This window comes from Oncorhynchus kisutch, linkage group LG21, assembly GCF_002021735.2.
Source record: "Oncorhynchus kisutch isolate 150728-3 linkage group LG21, Okis_V2, whole genome shotgun sequence".
Classification (NCBI taxonomy): Eukaryota; Metazoa; Chordata; class Actinopteri; order Salmoniformes; family Salmonidae; genus Oncorhynchus; species Oncorhynchus kisutch.
Window position 1 is genome coordinate 15,362,422 of NC_034194.2, and position 25,179 is coordinate 15,387,600.

The following is a 25,179-nucleotide window of genomic DNA, read 5'->3' on the forward strand; positions in this document are numbered from 1 at the left end:
ATGAGATTTCTGAGCAGAGTGTTTGCTTTTGAGCAAGGTTGCGAGCTGTTGTTTTCAAGACACCCCTGAAGTGTGGGGTGGCTGACAAAATTATGGTGCATAGCCTTGTGTTACAGTTCGTAACACCCATTTGTTGGCCGTTGACCTTTACCAGTTAGAAAGGTGGTGCTCTAGAAAGCGGTGTTGATGTGACCAAGGCTCTGCATGCTGTGGTGCAGAGGGGATGCAGCCTGCATACGGTGTGCCCAAGAGGCAAATTATTTTGACAAAATTAATGCATTATGGTTTTAAGGAGGGAGCATTGAATTGGGTACAGTCATATCTAACTGACAGGAAACAGTCCACCTATATCAATGGTTCATTTTCTTCCCCTAATGTGTTAAACTGTGGAATACCGCAGGGCAGCTGCCTTGGGCCACTTCTCTACTTAATATACACCAACGACCTTCCCTATGCCTTGGTTGAAAATCAAGCGACTATATTTGCAGATGATACTACAATTTATGCAGCTAGACAATCGGTCAACAGGTACAGCAAGCTTTGCAAGGAGATTTGGAGATTATCAGGAAATGGGTTTGCCAAAACAAACTTGCTTTAAACACCAAGAAAACCAAAATTATGTTGGTCTGTTCAACTAGGAAAAGGCCAAAACAGCATGGGATACAATTAAGTATGGGAGGAGTACAAATTGAAGAAGTGGTATAAACCAAACTACTGGGAGTGCAGCTAGACAACTGCTTATCATGGTCGTCTCAAATAACTAATCTATGTAAAAAATATATTAAAACAGCATGCATAATCAGAAGGGTAGCTAAATATTTACCAGGGAAAATCCTTCAGCAAATAACACAGGCATTGGTTGAGTGTCAAGTGAACTATTGTTCGGTGGTCTGGGGAAATGCATCATCAAGTGAAGTTAGGAGGCTGCAGAATGCACAGAATAAAGCAGCAAGGATTGTTTTAAGGCAGAGATATGGTTCTTCTGTTGCAGTCATGCGCAGTGTTCTTGGTTGGCCATCAATCGACAAGATAATTGAAAAAAACATGCTTATCTTATTTTATAGTATACATCATTTAAAACGGCCAAGTTCTATTCACAATGGTATTCAGTTGGTAAGAGACAGACATTCCGTAAATACTAGGAATAGATTGTCCACCATCTATGCGTTATCCAGACAGAAAAAATAAATGGGCAAAAGAACATTTAGATTTAGAGCAATAAAGAAATTGAATAAATTAACTGAGAAAACTAGAAACCTTTCAATATATAAGTTTAAACATTATTTTAAAACAATTTAAATATAGTATATAGAGATGTTGTGGGACTATAGTAGATGAAGAATCAATATTTTTTTAGATTGAGTATTTATTGGGTCATTATGCTAGTGTATTATGTATGTTTGTAATAGTGTGTTATATGTGAAAGTGTGTTTGTATTATAAATTGTATTTTAATGTTAAGGACTCTTGGAAGATTAGTCCAAATGGGGACTAAAAGAGATCCTAATAAAATCAAATCAAAAGAGGCGATGCTGCGCTCCACCACTTCAGTAGGGCAGAGAGTGTCTGTTCCTCCACTCCTGAGCATGTGCAGCGTGAGTCTGAGCCTGGTTTATTGGCATCCCAATTGGGGCCCTGGGACGGGAGTAATGGTTTGCTGGCTGATGCATTCTAGGCTTTGGAATGAGGCGCTGAAGCTCCATCTGTGTTTCTCTGTCTTCCTTAAACACTTGGAGGATTTGGGCCGCTGCTGGGTCAAATGTCTGGCCAGGTGATATGGGTACAACTAGGAGTGGAGGATTTGGGCCGCTGCTGGGTCAAATGTCTGGCCAGGTGATATGGGTACACCTAGGAGTTGAGGATTTGGGCCGCTGCTGGGCTAAATGTCTGGCCAGGTGATATGGGTACACCTAGGAGTTGAGGATTTGGGCCGCTGCTGGGCTAAATGTCTGGCCAGGTGATATGGGTACACCCAGGAGTGGAACCGTCTCTTTGTCAGGGAGCTTGGACAGCGCTAACCATAGGTGGCGTTGTGCAACCGACAGCGTTGCCAAAGATTTCCCAACCATCTGAGCATTGCCCTGAAGGCATTGGATGATCAGGTCTGTAACTGTAGCCAGTTTTTTCATGGTCTCAGCGTCATAGTTTGTGGAGAGGCGTTCCTGCAGCTCCTTCTGATGCAAGGCTAGTATCGCTGCTGAATTGCTTAAGCCTGTCGGCTGAAGCAGTGCTTTCATGTGTCCTTTTTAGATGCCCTGCATCATTTGTTATGCAGCTCTTGGCCTGAAATGTGTTGGAGAGAAGCAGGCAGAACAAGCAAAGCAAATGATTTGTCCATACGGGAGAAATATCTAAAAGCATTCTCATCTGTTCCATGAACTGTAGCTAAGCGAGTGCATATGCTTGGCACGGCAGGGGTTCGGTCATTTGGCATGCTCCAGTCTTTGAACAAAGGGATGCATGTCTTAGTCATTGAAGAACTGAATTCATCAAACTTGGGTGCGGGCCCCATGACAGTATCATTTCAAATCCAAAGTGCTGGATTACAGAGCCAAAACAACAACAAAAACATTGTCATTGTCCTAATACTTTTGGAGCTCACTGTATGTGTGGCTAATTTAGCTAGCTAGGAGCTAATTTATGAGGTAACGGGATAGACCCGAAGCTAGCTAACACACAAAGATGGAAATGCCAGACAAAAATAAATAAAAGTTAGCTAGTATAGGCAGGCACAATAACGAGAGAGGAGTAGATTTGATAAAAAATCATCACCTCAGGCACCTCCTCGGGTTATTGAAAAATCGTAATTCCGTAAAAAAAGTAATCCGAGGGGGATTAATATAATTGCGTAATGTAAAATAAATAAATGTGAGAGTGAAGAAAAGACAGTATGCTATGCCACACCATCTTTTATAGTGACAGGTCCCATGGTCCAGTAAGGGTGTAAACATATTTGATATTAAGCATCTCAATACAAACACAGCGTAAAGGGGAAGGAGTTCCCATAGGTCGTTTGGTGACCCGTTACGAAAATGAAAGAGAACAATACTTGCATGCTCTCTCACTCAGTAAAAGTTCAAAACAACCCCTTCCTTATAAGGAGCTTCAAAGTGGCATCTCATTCGGAGAAACAACCAAGTATGGAATGATTTGTGAAATGTCAAATGACTAATTATGGTGAATGTTGACCGGGGTCTCTCATGCTTTAATTCGGGTAACTCCGAGGGGGCTAGAAGTGGTGGCCCACAGTGTTGCACAAGGAGAGGCCTTGTGGAAAACTCAATGACTGTTAGCTAGCTGCACATGCACCCCTCACTGTGCTATTCTTCTATGTCTGCCAAGGCTGAAAACATTATTCTAAACACTTTGGGCCAGGGCTTTATCGAATTACATCTAGCTCGCCTTTGGTTTTTCCCACACGTGTCCCTAATATACTTCAACACATGATTTGGGTTGGGCTAACTAATACCCTCTCTGACAGTACTGCCAATATACTGACCAAAAACATTTTCAAACTGTAGCCAAAAGAGGATACCTCATTTATTAATGTAGCCCACACAACTTTCATCCTGCATTGCTGCCTCCAACTTCTTATATCACTCAGGGAGTTGGAAGGTGAGTAATCATCGGTGTTGTCCTCGAGTCACTAAACCTCGAGCCCGAGTCAAGTCCCCTGTGCTTGAGTCAGAGTCGAGTCACGATACCCTATGGCTGAAGTCCGAGTCGAGTACAAGTCACCAATGGTCAAGTCCATCAATTTATAATAGATCTTATTATACAATTGTTTCTAGTCGCCACCGATGGCAGTATATCGCCACTCCCTCGTGAAAAAAACTACTAATGTACTAGTTAGTCATTACCTCACAAGTTCTACACAATACCTGTTCAACTACTTATTTACTACATATATGAATGGTAAATCCGTCTCTCAGCTATTTTTTTGTAATCGCCCACTGATATTTCTGTAGGTTTTTTATTGCAGAGTAAAAACTAAAGGGAGACTTGTTATAACCTGGCGAAGAGATGCAGGGGAGAAGTTGGAGGTGGGTAGAGCGAGACGACAAATTCAAAGACAGCATATTTGTCTATAATCAAGGGGAGACAAATAGCTAGACTGTTGTTTTACCATTAAACTCAATAGTAGTATTGTTTTCAATTCCTTAAACAGTTTGTGTTTCCTAACCAGGCAAAACGAAATAGTAGGCTGGTGACTAGTGGTTATGGGGAATCAAGAGAGTCGCCTCTGCGCAGCCTATGATTGTCGGAGCCGGAGCAGAGCTTGCCTGCCCACAACCCTCACTTGCAGCTCACCAGCTGATATAAGCTACGTGTGCTGGGTGTTGTTTGAACGTTAAATGACGAGATGGCACAGTGATGCCATCTTACACCCATAACAGGTGTGGCGTGCCCTTTCACTGCCAGATAACAGAACCCTTGTTGCTCTGCGCATCCAGTGCTGCTAATATTTTCCTTACCATAGTACCCTATCTAGTCCAACTGCAAATACAAGTCGCGAGAAGGCGAGTCACCACTGGTCGAATCCAAGTCAAATCAGAAGTCATGAAAATCTGGACTCCGTCCTGACTACAACACTGGGTATCATGCCATTTCATTGACATACGGCTTGAACTCATGGGGAGGATGACACAGGAAATCCCCTCTGCAGTGCATACAGACAACTCACGCTTTCCATGCCCACTACCCAGCTAACAATTTTAGGTACAGAGAACGTTTTTGTAATATTACCCGTGATCTTCCCCTAATGTTTGAGAGTCTAGTTTTCCGTTAGTTGATGGAACATTCTGTTAGCAAAAACCTTCTTAAAACATTTTTTGCATGTTTTGGTGTTAAAGTTGAGAATGTTCCTTTAATGTAAAAAAATTACTTATCTAGAACGTGGTTACAATATTCTCAGAATATACAATGTTCTAGATGCGTTTTAAGAACATTCATGTGTCTGAGGGTTAAAATTGTGGGAATATTTGTTAGCTGGGCACATTTATTTTCTGTACAAAAGCTGGGAAAAAAACAATTAAAGAAAAAGGTTAAAATATGAACGAACATGGGGGGGGGGGGAATCATTCACCTGCCCATTAATAAACAGAAAGGGCAGTGGGGTATAAGTCAAACAAAAATACAAATATACTTCTAGAACATTACTGACTGGGGACTTAGTTATGATGTGTGTATGGAGATTGATTTGGAAAATGCTGTGTAGACCTAAATACAGAATGTTGCCCTATAGGAATCGAGTAGTTCAGGCGGAAATGTTTTATTATTCACAATGAGCAGTGTTCTCAGGTTATGTAACACTGTGTTACTTCCAGGTAATTAGGGTAAACATCCCAGGATATTCCCCCCCCCTCCCCCCATGTAATGTGAGGGCCGAGTCCCTAGTGCTGCTCTCTCAGACATGGGTGGTGTTGGGGTAGTAGGGGCCACAGTGACAGCTATCAGGGCGGTCCAATTCCATTTCAATTTAGTCAATTCATGAAATGAACTGACATTTATTTTTCAAAGAGGATTTTCCAATTCAGTATATGGATGGGGAATTGAGATGGAATTGGCCTCAACCCTGTTCCTCTCCCTCTCTCATCATCGGTGTCTGCTCCTCTCCTTGTCTTTAGACTTCTTGGGTGAGCGACTGCGGCTCCTCTCTGGGCGGTGCTTTTCACGGGACTTGCTGTGCTTGTGGTGGCGGTCTCTTTCCCTGGAGCGTGAATGCTGCCGGTCTGTCTTTTTCTCCCGCCTGGGCTCCTCACTGTTCCACTGTAGGTATAACATAGGGAGAGAAACAGGTTTGACAAAGGTTCAAGATAAATCTTTGGTGGTGCTGAAACAAAGCTCTGTGGAATGACTCAGTATACCTCAAGTGACTAGTGTCACAACTAATGAAATGACAAGCCATTCCCAAATGACATGAGTCATGCTTATTCTAATGCTCTTACTGAACATTCTGGTGAAAGAAAGTATATGTGCCCATCACAAGGAAAACAATCAGTTCAAAAGCCATTTTCGGGCGACCTTGGATTTCTTGGATTTCCTGGTGTCCTCGTCATCTGAGTGATTGTGTTTCTTATCCTTGTGTTTCTTCTCAGCATGCCGATGGCTTGTTCCTTCTTCCTCTTCCTCTAAAAGCAGGTCGTATTTGGAGCTTTTGGGAATGTTTAGAAAAACTTGAGGAAGTAAAGTGTGCAATTCCAAGTTTGCCAAGTCTTTCAGAGAAATGTAATTTCTTCCAACAGAGAAATGTCTTCACAATAGTTTACCTCTCTCTGTCCTGACAGCTATGTGAAATGGTGCACAGTTGAGTTGAAGTATTTTACACTTGAACTCGTATTCTCCTCTACATATTGAACAGCAAATATAAACACATTTAAGGATACTCCTGCTTAGGTTTGACTTTATCCTTAAGAGCTAATTTGGATCCCGCGTCTTTTTCATAGGCCTTGAAGTCATCCTTAGTATACTTTCCACCTACAAAACAAAAGACCCATGTGAAGTTCTCTACTTAGCAGAGGTGAATGGCACATCCTTTAGTTTAAGTGCCTTATTAGGGCTTAATTGAGTCTCTGAAAGTATACATAACACATACTTTATGGATCACACAAAACCTTTAAATAAAAGTCCAAGTGAGTTGTTTTAATAAGTGTTTACCTTTGCCTTTCCATTTGATTTTTGAAACAGACTGGCTGAAGTCCACGTGTATGCGCCTGTCATCTATGAGCACATTGTCCATCTTGAAGAAGGCCTTTTCACAGTCCTCCTCCTGTGCACAGAAAGGACATCAATTGCATCTAAAAGAGGGTCATGTGAGCCCTTATGGATCCAGTGAACAAGGGAATTAATTTAAGTAAACAAAACCATATGACCATTCAAATGATTTCATTTGTACCCTCTCAATTCTGACTAACTGGCGCCATCTATTGATATTTTGCACAACCGCACTTGAATTGTTCAAAAAGGAATCTCTATCTTTGTATTTCTGTCTTGATTTGTATGCTGAACAAAAATATAAACGCAGCATGCAACAATTTGAACGATTTTACTGAGTTACAGTTCATATAAGGAAATCAGTTAATTTAAAATGATTTATTAGGCCCTCATCTATGGATTTCACAACTGGGCAGGGGTGCAGCCTTGGGTGGGCATAGGCTCACCCACTGGGGAGCCAGGCCAAGCCAATTAGAATGAGTTTTTCCCCACAAAAGGGCTTTATTACAGACAGAAATACTCAGTTTCATCAGTGCCTGGGTGGCTGGTCTCAGACGATCTCGCAGGTGAAGAAGCTGGATGTGGAGGTCCTGGGCTGGCGTGGTTACATGTGGTCTGCCATATTCTCCAAGATTTAGTTAGAGCTGGCTTATGGTGGAGAAATTAACTTTCAATTCTCTGGCAACAGCTCTGGTGGACATTACTGCAGTCAGCATGCCAATTGCAAAACTTGAGACATCTGTGGCATTGCATTGTGTCAAAACTGCACATTTTAGAGTGGCTTTTAATTGTCACCAGCACAAGGTGCACCTGATCATGCTGTTTAATCGGCTTCTTGATAGTCCATTCACCTGACAGGTGTAGCATATCTTGGCAAAGGAGAAATGCTCACTAAAGGGGATGTAAACAAATTTGTGCCCAACATTTTAGAGAAAAGCTTTTTGTGAGTACGGAACATTTCTGGGACCTTTTACTTCAGCTCATGAAACATTGGACCAACACTTTACATGTTGCATTTATATTTTTGTTCAGTGTACTTATGAACAGGAGTGGAGCAATGTTCAACTTTTATTTCCATGCATAATCAAAATAGGGCTAAAATGATTTTATGATAACTCATGGTACATAAAGCAATCACATGAAAACCAAACCAATACACACCTTTTCAAACTCGATGAAAGCATAGCACAGAGACTCTCCTGACTTCCAGTCTCTGATGATCTCACAGCTGTAGCAAATTAAGAACATGTTAATCATGGTACAGTTCACCAACATTCAATATTTAAATTGGTTAGGACTAGGTCTATTTAAAATTAAATATGTATCGTAATGTTATGAGGCCAGTATATGGAAATAGACAGGGTCTATTTTACCACTTAATAAGTCCGAAGCGGGAGAAAATGATCTCCAGGTCTTCATCTGTGGTCACAGGGTTCAGCTTACACACAAACAGCACATTCTCAGGAGGTTTCACTTCCGCATCAGGGAGATCACCCACCTACACAAGCACATACACACGTCAAACCTCAAAACTCTTATAAAACCACCATATAATGGTTACAACACTAATATGTTCACTAGCTAATTAACTACTACAGCAGAAGTAATGTTGGGTTCTTCAACAGCAATCCGTACAAACAAGTGGTAATGTTGAGTGTTACAAAATCCCTTCTGCCATCACTCCTGAAAATATGTACATCCTCTACAAGGTTAAGTGGACCGAACCCCGAACCCCACCCCCCTCTCACCATCTCCAGCAGGATAGCCTGTGTCTTGGCCTCCTTCTCCTTCAGCAGCTCATCCAGCTCCTCAGCCTTCTTCCCATCTGTGTCGTTGATCACTTCATCAGCTCCAATACGACCACTCTGCACAACAAAGAGGGGTCAGTAAGGTTAGACGTCAGAAGTTGCATTGTTCATTGTTTTCTGGTACTGAAGACAATAATGAACTAACTTAAACCTATTTAATTTTAGATTAAAGTAATATCGTTTACAATACAATACTTCTGCTCTGAAAGGGAGATATGCATTGCTTTTAATTCAACGGTACAGAAAGTGTCCAGTCACATACATCCAGCTGTTCCTTGGTAGGCTCAGGGGAGCGGTCAGGCACGGGCAAGTCAGCAGGGTCATCGAAAGGGTCTTCCAGGATCACAGTGTGGTTTATTCTGCAATAACAAAACAAGTATCATACCTATTTTCTCTCCACCTTATATTGGGATGTCTATCTGAGTAGGTAATTTTTATAAAACCACTGTAGCAGGGTTTACTTTTGGAAAATGTGCCGCCGGACATAAAAATAAAAAAAGCTACAACGTGCAACTTTTTGGGTGACCTGACCAAATTTGCATAGAAATGTGAGTTATAGATCTGTCATCGAAAGCAAGTCTAAGAAGTAGTAGATCTGTTCTGTGTGTGCTATTTCTATGCTTCCCATTCAAGTTTCATTTTAGAGAGTGTTTTACTTTCGGTTTTGTACATCAGCTTCAAACAGCTGAAAATACTATATTTTTGGTTATGGAAAATATATTTTACAGCGGTTTAGATGGTACAATGATTCTCTACACTATACTTGCTTGTTTTGTCACAAACTGAAATTCGGCCAACTATTAGACTTTTGCAAATTGGAAATGATTTCTGCATATTGCACCCTTAATTTACCAGACATTTGAGAAATTTACCGGACCCATACACCTGATTAGGGCGTCCACCCACAGTGGTCCGACTGACAGAAATCGCATTTAGATTAAAGTAATTTATATTAACAGAACATGGAAGTCGAGGATGCAACGATGTGCGGTCCTTCTTACCGAATGCTGATGCGCACTTTAAAGATGTTAGAACAACTGTCCACATTTACTTTTCATCAGTCAACAAGATGAGTACCGAACAGCAAAATCTCTAGCCCATGTCAATCTACACTGAACAAAAATATAGTTACACTTCAGTTCAGGCACGACTCCAACACCCTCATCAAGTTTGCCGTTGACACAACATTGGTAGGCCTGATCACAGACAACGATGAGACAGCCTATAGGGAGGAGCTCAGAGGCCTGGCCGTGTGGTGCAAGGACAACAACCTCTCCCTCAACGTGATCAAGACAAAGGAGATGATTGTGGACTACAGGAAAAGGAGGACCAAGCAAGCCCCCATTCTCAACGACAGGGCTGTAGTGGAGCAGGTTGAGATCTTCAAGTTCCCTGGTGTCCACATCACCAACAAACTATCATGGTCCAAAAACACTAAGACAGTCGTGAAGAGGGCACGACAAAACTTATTCCCCCTCAGGAGACTGAAAAGATTTGGCATGGGTCCTCAGATCCTCTAAAGGTTTTACAGCTGTACCATTGAGAGCAATCTGGTTGCATAACTGTCTGGTATGACAACTGCTCGGCCTCCGACCGCAAGGCACTACAGAGGGTAGTGCGTATGGCCCAGTACACTACCCAAGTTAGGGGCCAAGTTTCCTGCCATCCAGGACCTCTATACCAGGCCCCATGAGGAAGGTCCTAAAATATGTCAAAGTCTCCAGCCACCCTATACATAGACTGTTCTCTCTGCTGCCGCAAGGCAAGCGGTACCAGAGCGCCAGGTCTAGGTCCAAAAGGCTTCTAATCAGTTTCTTCCCCCAAGCCACAAGACTCCTGAACAGCTATTCAAAGGGCTACCCAGACTACCTCTTTCACGCTGCTGCTACGCTCTGTTTATTATCTATGCATAGTTACTTTAACTCTACCTACATGTACATAATACCTCAATTACCTCAACTAACCGGTGCCCCCGCACATTGACTCTGTACAGGTCCCTCCTGTATATAGCCTCGCTATTGTTATTTTACTGCTGCTGTTATTATTTGTTACTTTTATTTTACATGTTTTACTTAACACTTTTTCTTAAAACTGCATTGTTGGTTAAGGGCTTGTATTAAGTATTTCATTGTATTCGGCGCATGTGACAAATTCAATTTGATTTGATTTAAACGAAATCAGTAAATTGAAATAAATAAATTAGGTCCTAATCTATGGATTTCACATGACTGGGAATACAGATATGCATCACAGATACCTTTAAAAAAAAGTATGAGATGTTTATGGATCAGAAAACCAGTCATTATCTGGTGTGACCACCATTTGCCTCTTGCAGCGCGAAATCGCCTTTGCATAGAGTTGATCAGGATGTTGGTTGGGGCCTGTGGAATGTTGTCTCCTCTTCAACGTGTGTTTTGAAGTTTTTCTATGCAAGTCAGTTAAGAACAAGTTATTATTTACAATGACGAGTTGCGTTGCTGGATATTGATGGGGACGGGAACATGCTGTCATACACGTCGATCCAGAGCATCCCAAACATGCTCAATGGGTGACATGTCTGGTGAGTATGCATGCCATTTCCAGCTTTCAGGAATTGTGTACGGATCCTTGCGACATGGGGCTGTGCATTGTCATGCTAAAACATGACGTGATGGGAGTGGATGAATGGCAAATTGCCATTGATAAAATGCAAATGTGTTTGTTGTCTAACTTATGCACGCCCATACCATCACACCACCATGGGGCACTCTGTTCACAACGTTGACATAAGCAAACCGCTCGCCTACACGACACCATACACACTGTTTGCCATCTGCCCGGTACAGTTGACACCGGGATTCATCCGTTTCAAGCGTGCCAGTAGCCATCGAAGGTGAGCACTTGCCCACTGAAGTCGATTACGATGCCGAACTGCGGTCATGTCAAGACCCTGCTGAGGACGACTAGCACGCAGATGAGCTTCCCTGAGACAGTCTGTGCAAAAATTATTCAGTTGTGCAAACCCAATGTTTTAGGTCTCAGACGATCCTGCAGGTGAAGAAGCCGGATGTGGAGGTCCTGCGCTGGCGTGGTTACACATGATCTGCGGTTGTGAGGCCGGTTGGACGTACTTCTCTCTAAAACAACAAATTCTCTAAAATGACCTTGGAGGCGGCTTATGGTCGAGAAATTAACATTCAGTTTTCTGGCAAAAGCTTTGGAGGACAGTCTTGCAGACAAGCATGCCAATTAAAAACTCCCTCAACTTGAGACATCTGTGGCATTGTGTTGTGACACAAAACTGCACATTTTAGAGTGGCCTTTTATTGTCCCCAACACAAAATGTAATGATCATGCTGTTTAATCAGATTCTTGATATGCCACATCTGTAATGATCTCATAATGATTTTTAGCCTATTAATATATAGAAATACCAGTCGATGTAAATACATTTGTCTGGTCATGCTTATCGGTATATAGGTTAATCTGGCTGGTGCCAATTTTATTTATCGGCTTTTCTATTTATTTATTTTAAATCGACCAAAAGCAGGCTATTACCGTCTAACGGAAACCCTGCACTCTTGCTATTCATGCAACCGTGAGTGTTTATTATAATTTTGATGTATAAAATTATATTCTAATCTCCCTCTAAAATGGCTACATTAAAATATGATTAAAATAAATTCAATTTGCTGACCTGATATCCTGAAAAGGGATGAAATCCTTGTCAACGAAGGTCTCATTGATCTTGGCCAAGACGTCCATACCCTCTGACACCTCTCCGAACACAGTGTGGACCCCATCCAGGTAGTCCAAGTTCTCACCAGTGGTGATCAGGAACTGGTCACCAAGGAGATTGTTACAGAACAAATAAAAGATTTCAGATGCTTGCCATCTGTCCTACTCGAATCTGTAGGCTAACATTGTGGCTTTCAAACTGATAGCAGTTAAATACTGAGGAGGTGGATGGCAGTTTTACCAACCTGAGAACCATGTTGGTCACTGCCATTGTTCACCATGGACACCATCCCCTTCTTTCTGTGTTTGATCCGTGGGTTTTTCTCTGCATCATAGAAGCGGGCCTGGTCTCCGTATAGTTTACTGAGGGTATAGAAAATAAATCATCAACATTCCTGTGAGATATAAACTACAGCTGGGATGATGATTTTGGACAATGCTGTTTATGCTAAGGAAGAGGACTGACCCATAGACAGATTCTCCACCACGGCCAGTCCCAGTGGGATCTCCAGTCTGCACAATAAAATCTCTCTGGACATTGTGGATGAGGCAGTAATTGTAGAATTTGATTTTGCATAACTTCAGGAAATTCAGGGATGCTAGAAAAAAAAAGGGGCTGATCATCATTATGAGAACACATCACATTCATAAGACATTAGGATTTCCTTTCCCTGAGTTTCAATGATTGCGCCACATCAACACAGAGTGAACTGTCAGATGGAGTGTCCCCAAAGTAATCCTATCTTTTTAAATGTTTGTTAGCTAGCCGAAATATAACATTAACAACAGGTAGCATTTGCTATCGCTGGGTAAATGAATGGTTGGCTATTTTGTTACCTAGCACTTGCTACCAGCAACTTAAAAGGCGATATTTGACTTTCTGAGAAGCTTTAATTATCACGAAATGTAGGCTGTGTTACCAAATGTTAGCGTCGGATGTGTTGGTGCATGTTTTCTTACTTTTAGGCCTTTCTTCTGTAAATAAATCAATGACGATATCACCCAAAGTTGTTTCAAGAAGAACCGCCATGTTTGCAGGGTGACTGCGCAGCTGCGCACGCGCTCTTGTTTGGTTCCGGTGTAACTTGGGGGTGTTGTGGGTTTCCACTAGTTACCACAACCACAAAGTCAGAACGTCTATATGGTAAAAATGTACGAAAACATAAATATTTTTTTGTTGTCTTATTTTAAGGTTAGGGTTAGGTATAAGGTTAGCCACGTGATTAAGTTAAGGATTAAGTTTAAAATCACATTTTAAGAAAATAAATCGTAGAAATAGGCGGGGTTTATGACTTTGTGGCCGTGGTAACTGGTGACGACCGTGTTGTTGTTTCCTTTGATCAGACTGAAAATAAGTTTCCTGCAAAATATATTTTTCAACGACCGCTAGAAGATGGCGATGAAACGAACATCAAGTTATTCCCTATTTTTTCTGTTTATGTCGTTTATTTTAGCTGAGTCTGCACCTCGACAGTTGAACACGGTAGGAGACAAATTTACCACGGTACTAGACTAGATAGCTCTAAAAAAAAATAAACTAGTCTAGATAACGTCAACTGTTAGCTGGTCAAATCAACAAGGTAACGTTAGTCTTAACTATGTTTACCTACTGTGCTGAATGCAGCTAACTAGCGAGTCAACTAATATTGGTAGGTAACTAGCTGGCTAATGATGCTAACGTTACCTTTGTTGCTATCTGACTCACTGCAGCTAGCTAACTAGCTAATGTTTATGTTTTTATCCAGGTAGCATGAGAACAATACAAGCCAGGTAGAATGCCCTGAAGTGTCACTCTCACTGGTCCTGATGTTTTGGTGAACATTTTTATTTACCTAGCTAGCTAATGTGTATATCATGTTCCTCTTTCCCATTCATGATTCTCACATAGGAAAGCATTCTGATCAATGTGACAGCAGGGACATTGGATGACACACAGGTGCAGGAGTCCAACAACTTGCAGGTAAGCTATAATACTCTGAAGTTGTCTATTAATAAGCCTGTCATAATGGTATTGGATAATAACATAATTAAATCAATACATTTACCTTTTCAGATTAACCTGAATATTTCAGTGGATGAAGAACAGGTGCTCATCAATGATATCCCTGTGGAGTTGTCAGGGGTGACTAGGTTGAACTGCCAGGCCTTGCTGTGTGAGTAGTGAAAATGCTTCTGCTGCTTACAGAACTGCATTATGCACCTGATTAATACAGCTTTTTACTCTGTTTACAGTGGATACCATCAATGGAACCAGTGAATTTGAATCTGGTGACTATGTGTCCACTGTCACCCGGGTGATGGTGAGCCAGAATCGCCTGTGGAGTGATTCAGAAGAGGTGGTGGCTCTCCAGGTGTTCAGCGAGGTCATTGAGATGGAGGGGAAAAAGGTCAAGTTACTTGATGGAGAAAAGGACAATACAATAATTGTGTTAGGATATTTGTCACAGCTAAAGGATCATATTTTCACCATGGTGGGTGGTACAATGATGGTAAATCTGTGATCTTATGGCTTTTGTGTCCTTTTCTATCACTTAGGTCCAGCAGCCAGAAATGTGCGAAGTGAAGATACTGATGAGCCCCAATTTCCAGAAGCTTGCTCAGTATACCAACACCTACCCCATTGGACACAGTGAGATCTTCAGGATCCCAAGGGAAAATGATGTGGTCATCACAGATCCAACAAATCCTAAAAAAGGTATGCAAGAATAACTATTTTTGTTCTCGAACTTTTACATGAAAAGGACAAGTTATCTCATTTCCATTACTAAAGTAGTGTTCCTAAATTAGTTTGTGAACGGTAATGTTCCACTTCCTTCTGCTCAGCTGAAGACCAAGTGATGTCCCATACCACCATTCATTACCCTCTGAAGCATGCTGACACCACCCAGGAGGAGATTGCTGCCCCAGGCAAGCTCCCAGAAACTCCCCTCCGCATGGACCCAGACTTGCTGTATGATAACAATGATGAGGATGATGACTTGAGAGGGCTGTCGGATGAAATGCGGACAGAGGCACCGCTCAAAGAATCCATCTCCTCTTACAGTGTAAGTAAATTGGACATCAGATCCAAATCAAATCCACAAAATACATTTTCTAGAATGTGCTCGGAATGTGCTTTGAAGTTTGAATCTGTTTGCAGGCCATGTGTCGATGGGTGGAGGAGGTGAGGGACCGCCTGCGACGCTTCTGGTCTGAGTCCTTGCCCCTGTTCTTCTTGATCATGTGGGTGGTGGTGATTGGTGTGGTTGGGTCAGCGGTCATTGTCAAGATCCTGGACATGCTCTTCCCAACATGTGAACACAAGTATGTTTTCACATAGGTCCTGTTGTGCCTGCTTACATGATTGTTGTAGAATTAAATGAAACATTGCCAGGTCAGTATGCAGGATTTGTCATTGGCCACACCTTACTGCCAAGACCATTTGAGGCACATCAGTCGCATCTTTTCTTAATGCGGCAATCAGCAGTAGAAACAAAAGTGTCTTCCCCACCCCTGTTTTGGTAAAAAGCTGAGGGGTGGCTGGAGAAATGTAACCACACTCAAATTCATAGACAGAGGTATGGATGCAAGGACTGAACATCCATGCTAATGCTATCAAAATTAGTTTAAATCAAACATTGGAGTATACTTCGGGTTCTGATAGGGCACAACAGCTGAACTAAGCACATCTTTTTCAAGAATCAATGGGTACATATTAATGATTGAAGTTTAAAATTGTAAGTAGCACTGCTGATTGCCCCCTTTTAAGTGTGATTTTTACTAGGAAAATTAATCTTGTACTTTTTCCTCTAGGGGAATTTTCCATTTAAATCCTGTGACTCTGATGCCTGAAGACGAGAAACACACCCTGCTAGAGAACATTGAAATAGAGGCAGAGGAAAAAGAATTAAATGAAAACTGAAGACTGATGAAATGGAGTCTGATTGCAGCTGTTGACAAGGCATTATGTGGTTAGAGAAACCATCATCTTTTTGTAGCACTTTAACATGCATTGCATACACATTATTTGCTTTATACCCTCTACTCAAAACATGAATCTGTTAATACTGCAAGCAGATCATACTTATGGACCTAGCTACCTACTGCACACTGTTACTTTTAATATTATGATTGTTACAATATTACTTTGTGTTAAGAAGTTTGGATATACAGGTAGCCTAGCGGTGAAGTGTTGGGCCAGTAACCTGAAAGGTCGCTGGTTTGAATCCACGAGTTGACTGAATATGCCGATGTTCCCTTGGGCAAGGCACGTAACCATAATTGCTCATGTAAGTCGCTCTGGATAAGAGCATATGACGAATGTAAATATACCACACGTTAATATTGATTTCTTATTGGTTTATTTTGTTATTGCTCAGTTCATATTTTATCATTGACTGGAGGATTGAACTGAGGATTGTGTTTGTCTGCATGCAAGACAAACTGCTTTTATTTACTGTTTTTTTGAGCCAGTACATATGTCAAGGCCTCACCTATACATTAATTGTAAAAGGATCAAAAACGAAAAAATATTGAATGTTGCTATTGCATTTTGACTAAGCTCGACTCTTGGCTGCAGTAAAGTTCATCAAATGGACAGGAAGGCCTAGTCTTGCACCCATAAGTGCAGTGCAGAATAATGATCAAATATGAAATCTAACCATTTCAATTGTTTGAGAAGACTGTTCCTACAGTGGCACGACCTCTGGGGCATATTCACTTGGCTCTCTGTCACAGAAGATACAGAGACCTAGAAAGTATAGCATGGACATGAACTGGAGAAGAGATTCATTTCCAGTCTTTACATTCCAATTATGTTCACTCTGGAAACATTGCATTCACAGAATAAGCCCACGCTGCTTTAATAAATGCCTGTTTGTATGCATTTGAGCTGAATATGGTTAACAGACGTTCTTTGCAATTAATGAAAATGGTGACACTTATGACCTTTTTTTATAAAGCGCATCTTGTCTCAATATAGTTATAGTCAGACCTACTCTTCTCCCAGTAGCATATTGGCTGGTTTGCCTCAAAGGCATGACCAAAATATAATAGTATCAATGTGATTCAAGGCTAGGCTCCTGGTTGACGTACGCATGGCATTGAATGGGGCCTTGGCACATTGACTTTCTGCCTCAGCAGAACTTGCAGGAGAGGCCGTAGTAGTGAATGCAGTTGGCGGTCACAGAAACCGCTTCATAGAAGGAAACTGCATGCCGATTTGAACTTCAGTGAATGGGTGAAGAACGCAAGTTATTTTACCTTTTTGTTGCTTCTATGGTGCCTCAATTCCATTTCAGTCTTGTGTTGTACTGAAGCATGGGAGCATGACTTGTGTGCATAATGTATTTTCATTCTAATCAAACTACATTGAATTCCCAAATGCTGCTCAATAAATGTGTTTCTGTAATGTTCGTGACATTCACGCTACACAATACAGCCAGGTTACATGCAAATAAAGCACATGGAAGCCTTGTCAATGCAAGTAATATTTGACTTTTATAGCTTTATTAAGACATGGTTAGTGTTCTATGATTGGTATATAAAGTCACATCCACAAAATGTGGTTAGAACCAGTTGGTTCCCTAAATACATATTTAGAAATTAAATCAAGGTCATAAAAAATGTTTTCTGGTAGTGTATCTTTGATTAACTGATAGCAGTAGCACATCTGATAAAACCCAAAGACACTGGATACTTTGGTAGCAAAGGAGTTCAATTGAAATAGAAAGGACCATAGAATTTGCTGTCATGAGACCTGGTAGTGCAAATGAATGAACTATCTAACTTAACAGCTAATCTACTAGTGTAAGTTGAGCTATAATAAATCACAAATCAGAGAATCATTTGGTTTTCAACAGTCTTTGTTCCAGCACTCCTGGGCCTTTATAGAACAGCTTACTTAGGTGCATGGTTACCCTACTTTAAGGCATTTCGCATCACCTAGCCTAAGATAAATAATTTACAAAGAAAGGGAAACCATTACAGTTAAATTGTTGTTCCCAGAATATCAACTGAGTATCCCACCAAATCCCCTGCAGGCTTCCTGATTAACTCAGCAGGAGCCAAACTCTTCAATCCACTTCTCATACTTCTCTAGATCGGACGCTGATACAGACTTGGACACTTTCTTCAGAGAAGACTCAAAGTCCTCCATGGTGGTGGGCATGTGCATCTCGGCTCTGGAGATGTTACGGATCTCCTCTGGCGTCAGCCCCTCGATCCTTCGCCGCATGGCCATCAGAGAGGCGTCCCTACAGATGTAATGGACAGTGTTTACTAAAGGCAGTGGAACACACCTGACTTTACTCTCATATCACATAAGGTGAAGAGTGGTTCATTCCACCATTATTTCCTAATTGAAGAGGCATCTCGTTTTCAAATCAGTGATAGTCTCAGCTGAATTATTGTATTTGAACAAATACGCAAGTGTTTATTTACGACTGGTTTTTGTTCGCAAAAAAAAAAAAAAACTTGAAAAGATAAGGCCTTACCTGCACACATTGGTGATGTCTGCTCCTGAGTAGCCCTCACTCTGCTCTGCTATCTTTGCCATATCCACATCATTGGCCAGCTCCAGCTCCTTTAGGTTGATCCTCAGCAGCTCCACTCTGCCCTTGGCTGTAGAGAAAACAAGCCATAGTCACACCAGTGAACATAAATATATATATTTCGAGAAAACCGTGTTCCAATGATTGTTGACCTGAAGGCAGAGGGATGTAGATTCTCTTCTCCAGACGTCTCCTCAGAGCCTCATCGATGTCCCAGGGAAAGTTAGTGGCTGCCAGCACCATCACCATCTTAGAGGGATCCTCATTATCTGATGCTCCTCCCACACCTAAACAGCATAAAATCCCATAAACAATCAAATCGATATTATCACTGCTATGTATTTAGGGTACAATCTATTGGGCAATAAACATTGTTGTAGAGACATGAATAGTGCATGTACCAGTCGTGCATGCACCAGTGACTCGGTCTATAAAAAAAGTGGTCAGATGAAGCAGATGCTAAACTACAGGACTGTTTTCCTATCACAGACTGGAACATGTTCCGGGATTCTTCCGATGGCATTGAGCAGTACAGCACATTAGTCACTGGCTTTATCAATAAGTGCATCGAGGACGTTGTACCCACCGTGACTGTACGTACATACCGCAACCAGAAGCCATAGATTACAGGCAACATTCACACTGAGCTGAAGGGTAGAGCTGCCGCTTTCAAGGTGCGGGACTCTAAACAGGAAGCTTACAAAAAAATCCTGCTATGCCCTGCGACGAACCATCAAACAGGCAAAGTATCAATACAGGGCTAACATTGAATCGTACTACACCGGCTCCGACGCTCGTCTTATGTGGTAGGGCTTGCAAACTACAAAGGGAAGCACAGCCATGAACTGCCCAGTGACACGAGCCTACCAGACGAGCTAAATAACTTCTATGCTCACTTCGAGGCAAGCATGAGAGTGCCAGCTGTTCCGGACGACTGTGTGATCACGCTCTCCGTAGCCGACGTGAGTAAGACCTTTAAACAGGTCAACATACATAAGGCTGCGGAGCCAGACGGATTACCAGGACGCATGCTCCAGGCATGTGCTGACCAACTGGCAGGTGTCTTCACTGACATTTTCAACATGTCCCTGATTGAGTCTAATTCCAATATGCTTCAGACCACCATAGTCCTTGTGCCCAAGAACTAAATGACTACAGACCCGTAGCACTCACGTTCGTATCCATGAAGTGCTTTGAAAGGCTGGTAATGGCTCACATCAACACCATTATCCCAGAAACCCTAGACCCACTCCAATTTACATACCGCCCAATCAGATCCACAGATGAGTGCAATAGAGATTGCATCCACACTGCCCTTTCCTACCTGGACAAAAGGAACACTTATGTGAGAATGCTATTCATTGACTACAGCTCAGCGTTCAAAACCATAGTGCCCTCAAAGCTTATCAGTACGCTAAGGATCCTGGGACTAAATACCTCCCTCTGCAACTGGATCACCCCCAGGTGGTGAGGGTAGGTAGCAACACATCCGCCACGCTGATCCTCAACACTGGAGCGCCCCAGGGGTGCGTGCTCAGTCCCCTCCAAACACACCAAGACAGTAGTGAAGAGGGCACAACATAGCCTATTCCCTCTCAGGAGACTGAAAAGATTTGTCATGGGTCCTGAGATCCTCAAAAGGTTCTACAGCTGCAACATCGAGTGCATCCTGGTTGCATCACTGCCTGGTAAGGCAATTGCTCGGCATCTGACCGCAAGGCACTACAGACGGTAGTGCGTACGGCCCTGTACATCACTGGGGCTAAGCTGCCTGCCATCCAGGACCTCTACACCATGCAGTGTCAGAGGAAGGCCCTAAAAATGGTCAAAGACCCCAGCCATACACTTCTTTCTACTACCGCATAGCAAGCGGTACCGGAGTGCCAATTCTAGGACAAAAAGTCTTCGCAACAGTTTACCACCAAGCCATAAGACTCTTGAACAGGTAATTAAATGACTATTTGGACTCTACATTGTGTTCTCTCCCCCCCCCCCCCCCCCCCCCCAACCCCTCTTTTTCTGCTGCTGCTACTACTACTACTCTCTGTTCATCATATATGCATAGTCACTTTAACTATCTATACCTTCATGTACATACTACCGCAATTGGGCTGACCAACCAGTGCTCCTGCACATTGGCTAACTGGGCTATCTGCATTATGTCCCATCCACCAACCACTCTTTTACGCTACTGCTACTCTGTTCATCATATATGCAGTCACTTTAACCATATCTACATACTACCTCAATCAGCCTGACTAACCAGTGTCTGTATGTAGCCTCGCTACTTTTATAGCATGTTTTTTACTGTTTTATTTCTTTACCTACCTATTGTTCACCTAATAACTTTTTTGCACTATTGGTTAGAGCCTGTAAGTAAACATTTCACTGTAAGGTACACACCTGTTGTATTCGGCGCATGTGACAAACTTTGATTTGATTTAATTAATTTGGCCTCCCAATTAAGCTGAGTGGCTGCTGTTACTGTACCATCCATCTGGACCAGCAGCTCTGCCTTCACCCGCCGGCTAGCCTCATGTTCCTCTGACGTTCCTCTGCGGCTGCATATAGAGTCAATCTCATCAATGAATATGGTGGTGGGGGCATAGAACCTGGCCTGTTCAGAGGAGAAAATTAAACACTGAAGAGCCACACCTCAAAAACAGCCTTTTCACATTTTCGTAATATGATGCCGCCGGTTCTCTCTTTCAGGAAGAAAAATGTACTGCACGGGCAGAGGAGCTGATGAGGCAGAACCTTACCATTTCAAATAGAATGCGGACTAGTTTTTCAGACTCTCCTCTGTACTTGGAAGTGAGAGTAGAAGACGAGACGTTAAAGAATGTGGTTCTGCACTCTGTGGCAACGGCTTTGGCCAGAAGTGTCTTTCCTGTGCCTGGAGGACCCACCATAAGCACACCCTAAGAAAATATTGCACATGGATACACCACATATTAGCAAGGCATCATATCAACCAATTCAAATAATATATAAATCAAGTGGGCCTCGGGCTTCGATGTATACCTTCCATGGTCTTCGTATTCCTTTGAAAAACTCTGGCATCCACATAGGTAGCACAACAGCTTCTTTCAAAAGCTTTTTTGCTTCTTCCAAGTCTGCAATATCATCCCTATAGGCATTGGGGGGAAAATATATTTCCTGTTAGACAACTCTTACAACGAGAAACATACATTATATTTTTAGGATAATCCTGGAGGTTAATGATAGCCAGTCAAACATACCATTTGACATTGGGGTTCTGTGAAATGATGTCTCTCTCCAGGGCCTCAATAAGGTCTTTGTCATATCCTTGTCCGTCAAACCGCTTCACCTCTTTCTCTGAGACTTCAGCTTTGTTCTGCAAGGCAAACATACAGGAAGATTGTCAGCCCTGAGGGGGCTCACTGTGTAGCAGAGGCTCGCTCTATTCCAGGAACCAGACTGACAAGGTGGTGATGATGATTTTAAGGTAAACAGAGTGAACAATGTTTGGTCAACAGTGCAAATAGCTTTCAAGTTAAGGTTGGGTAATGCCAGGCAAAGCATTAGACATTTTCCCTGGGACAGTGATCATTTATAAAGTTGAACCTTTATATTTTTGTGCGTTTACAATGAAAAGATAATCCTCCTTGTGGTAGGAGTGATCTATGTGTGTATTATGTAAGGGTGTAACAAAGAATCTTTCAGTCCCTATTTGAGCCCATGATGGTACATTGTCATTTACCTTGTCGTCTTTTGGTTTGGCTGGGGGCTCTTTTTTTTCCTTGCCCTTCAAAGGTTTGGCTCGGTCCCCATTGGCCCCACGTGGTGACTGGCGATGCTGAGCCCGCACACCGGCCACACTCAGGCGGTTGTTGTGTGGTTTACTGTCTTTGTAGGGAACCGGGGGCCTCCTAACCGGAAGAGGAGAGGCTCTTTAAGGAAAGAAGGGAATAGTACATCAATCAGCCTAAGCACTCCAAATAATACTTTTAGGTTCAGCTAGTTTGCATCTTAAAAGATGACATTTGGACATCAAGTGGGTACCTTTGTGAGTGCTGAAAGAGCAGGCCACTACCAGGCACTCTGAGCACTAATCTCACTCATATGACTGGATCATTAAGTTATTTTCTTCAGACAAACAGCTTATTCTCCCCTCTTACTAACCAAAGTGCAAACCCCATCAGATACTAATGCAAAGACATGAAAACAACTTGAATATATTTTCCAAGTAAATGAATGACTGGGTCTCTAAATATATATACACTAGAATAGAAATCTGTGTGAAAGGAGTCCATGCTGTACCTGCGCTCTACTTGTACAGGCCATATGTCATTAATGTCATCTTGATTACTTGGTGGTTTGGATGGGGTGGTCTCCAGTTGAAAACTTTCTAGAGTTGTCATTATTTCTTGAACCTGATTGTTTTCTTCGTTTATCTCTTGCCATACCTGTAAAGAGATGTCAATAGCAACATTAGAAAGGCACATTTGCTGACCAAAACTCTGTTCCAATCAAACAAACTTAGGTTTAACAATGACTAATGTCATAGATTTTACCTGTTGCCATTTCTGTTGGAAGCTACTGTCCCGTACTGTGAAAAGGTATTTCTTGATTTGTTCAAGTACTCCCCGATAACAAACAATAGCAGAACTGTAGTTCCCAAGCAAAGCGTACTCTCGAGCAAGTTTCACGTTTTCATTGATCTCATGCAGACTCATTCTAGAGAGATGAACATTTTATTAGATTAAAGTGATGTTTTTGTGATGTTATAATGCAGTTCTCCCCAGAAGGCATGACAACAGAGATCCTGTAAAACAAAAAATTAAATGGCACAAGATGGACATGAAGATGCCAGCTGTGACAGGGAGTTGAATGATATCGGATTGTTAGCTTAGCATAACTTGGCTAGTTTGTTAACTAACACGTTTCAGATGAACGAACGAACATCACAATTTAGAAAATACCAGCAATAAAACTAGCAAAAGTATTTGTTACATAACGTTACTGGCATATAAAAACACATTTCATGTCAAATTAGCAACTACAAACTAACTCCCAAACTTCTTTAGCATGCTAGTTTGCTAGCTACACCCACCTGTTGCATTGATGTAAAAAACAAAATACGACACAAAAAGTGTAGAACCGCACCCAAGGACTGAAACAAATCGAGTCAAGCGTTTAAAAATGGCCAAAAAATATATAACGTTAATTACATTTCTTTTCGTCTGACAAAACGAGCTAAAACCACACCGAAACCCGACAACACACCCGCCTATGAACGTTTGAAGCTGTCAACTCAGGCGTCATATCCTGAACTGGAATCAGAAATGGAACGGCAAGCAACAGCAGCATTATTTTAACTCTTTCATATACAACACGTTAAAATACAAATATGGCTTTGACCCTCTTCAACAGATTTTGATTTGTGTGGTACCCTCAAACACAACTCTAGACCTCGAAGCGAGTTCCACTGCGTGTTTTCATTGTTCCCCACTAAATCAGGGACAGTGGTGTAAATTACTTAAAGTAAAAATACTTTAAAGTACTACTTAAGTAGATTTTGGGGGGGTATCTGTACTTTACTAATTTATATTTTTGACATCTTTTACTTTTAGTTCACTGCATTCCTAAAGAAAATAATGTACTCTTTACTCCATACATTTTCTCTGACACCGAAAAGTCAGTGTTACATTTTAAATGCTTAACAGAACAATTCACACACTTATCCCGAGAAAATCCCCGGGTTATCCCTACTGCATCTGATCTAGTGGACTCACTAAACACAAATGCTTTGTTTGTCGATGATGTCTTAGTGTTGGAGTGTGCCCCTGACTATCTGTAATTGGAGTGTGCTCCTGGCTATCTGTAATCTGTAATTTAGAAAACAATCGTGCCATCCGATCTGCTTAATATAAGGAGTTTGAAATTATTCATACTTTTACTTTGATACTTAAGTATATTTTAGCAATTACATTTACTTGTGATACTTAAGTATATTTAAAACCACTTTTAAATGTGCCTTTAGAGGCCATGCAATTCTATGCTCATCTCTAAAACAAAGGCAATTTAGGTCAAAGAGTACATATTAACAAAATAAATAGAAGGACTACAACTGTACCATAGAGCCAGAATAAGTTAGGGGAAAAACAAAAGGAAATGGTCTAATTCAAGAAATATCAAATGTAATATATTTTAAAAAATAAAGCAAACTGGATGGAATATGGAGAAAAATGCCCCATACTCTTTTTTTAATCTTCAACATAGAAATGCTACCAAAAATGATTTACTGAAACTAATGACGGAGTTACCCATGATTCATGATAGAATATTTTGAAAGAGAAAGCAAAGTACTTTAAGCATATGTTTTCATTTCAGTCTCCTCCATCTCCACTAACCAAAGTTAATTCTATGATTTTTTTTTCTATTAAT

The 25,179-nt window shown here is 41.6% G+C and overlaps 3 protein-coding genes across 4 annotated transcripts; 1 reads left to right on the forward strand and 2 right to left on the reverse strand.

Moving 5' to 3' along the window:
- Positions 1-5,106: 5,106 nt before the first annotated feature.
- ppil4 (peptidylprolyl isomerase (cyclophilin)-like 4) lies at positions 5,107-13,357 on the reverse strand. Its single transcript, XM_020455354.2, has 12 exons — positions 13,199-13,357; positions 12,705-12,837; positions 12,484-12,601; positions 12,198-12,340; positions 8,784-8,880; positions 8,462-8,578; positions 8,087-8,211; positions 7,875-7,941; positions 6,657-6,768; positions 6,386-6,476; positions 6,024-6,153; positions 5,107-5,768 (listed from the first exon to the last, which is right to left on the reverse strand). Exons 1-12 carry the CDS (start codon positions 13,266-13,268, stop codon positions 5,595-5,597), a joined length of 1,377 nt encoding a protein of 458 aa, XP_020310943.1. The 5' UTR covers positions 13,269-13,357; the 3' UTR covers positions 5,107-5,594.
- ginm1 (glycoprotein integral membrane 1) lies at positions 13,324-17,706 on the forward strand. The gene is made up of 8 exons (XM_020454810.2): positions 13,324-13,721; positions 14,127-14,198; positions 14,292-14,391; positions 14,471-14,625; positions 14,774-14,933; positions 15,062-15,282; positions 15,378-15,541; positions 16,031-17,706. Exons 1-8 carry the CDS (start codon positions 13,632-13,634, stop codon positions 16,137-16,139), a joined length of 1,071 nt encoding a protein of 356 aa, XP_020310399.1. The 5' UTR covers positions 13,324-13,631; the 3' UTR covers positions 16,140-17,706.
- On the reverse strand, positions 17,698-24,195 carry katna1 (katanin p60 (ATPase containing) subunit A 1). 2 transcript variants are annotated; one of them, XM_020454807.2, is made up of 11 exons: positions 23,846-24,195; positions 23,307-23,469; positions 23,053-23,198; positions 22,493-22,682; positions 22,011-22,126; positions 21,793-21,898; positions 21,531-21,689; positions 21,259-21,385; positions 18,921-19,055; positions 18,712-18,838; positions 17,698-18,471 (listed from the first exon to the last, which is right to left on the reverse strand). In XM_020454807.2, exons 2-11 carry the CDS (start codon positions 23,466-23,468, stop codon positions 18,273-18,275), a joined length of 1,467 nt encoding a protein of 488 aa, XP_020310396.1. In that variant the 5' UTR covers position 23,469; positions 23,846-24,195; the 3' UTR covers positions 17,698-18,272. The 2 variants fall into 2 exon arrangements, with proteins under 2 accessions (XP_020310396.1, XP_020310398.1); XM_020454809.2 differs by having other exon boundaries at positions 22,493-22,661; positions 23,846-24,083.
- Between the last annotated feature and the right edge of the window lie 984 nt (positions 24,196-25,179).

Coding starts and splice junctions, on each gene's coding strand:
- katna1 (XM_020454807.2), bottom strand. CDS start 23,468: ATGAGTCTGCATGAGATCAATGAAAACGTGAAACTTGCTCGAGAGTAC. Junction 23,199..23,306: donor TCCAACAGAAATGGCAACAG/GTAAAATCTATG, acceptor ATCTCTTTACAG/GTATGGCAAGAGATAAACGA. Junction 21,899..22,010: donor CAGAACCCCAATGTCAAATG/GTATGTTTGACT, acceptor CAATGCCTATAG/GGATGATATTGCAGACTTGG.
- ginm1 (XM_020454810.2), top strand. CDS start 13,632: ATGGCGATGAAACGAACATCAAGTTATTCCCTATTTTTTCTGTTTATG. Junction 14,392..14,470: donor GAACTGCCAGGCCTTGCTGT/GTGAGTAGTGAA, acceptor CTCTGTTTACAG/TGGATACCATCAATGGAACC. Junction 14,626..14,773: donor TTGAGATGGAGGGGAAAAAG/GTCAAGTTACTT, acceptor TCTATCACTTAG/GTCCAGCAGCCAGAAATGTG.
- ppil4 (XM_020455354.2), bottom strand. CDS start 13,268: ATGGCGGTTCTTCTTGAAACAACTTTGGGTGATATCGTCATTGATTTA. Junction 8,212..8,461: donor AGGCTATCCTGCTGGAGATG/GTGAGAGGGGGG, acceptor GTGCTTGTGTAG/GTGGGTGATCTCCCTGATGC. Junction 6,769..7,874: donor CTTTCATCGAGTTTGAAAAG/GTGTGTATTGGT, acceptor TTCTGTGCACAG/GAGGAGGACTGTGAAAAGGC.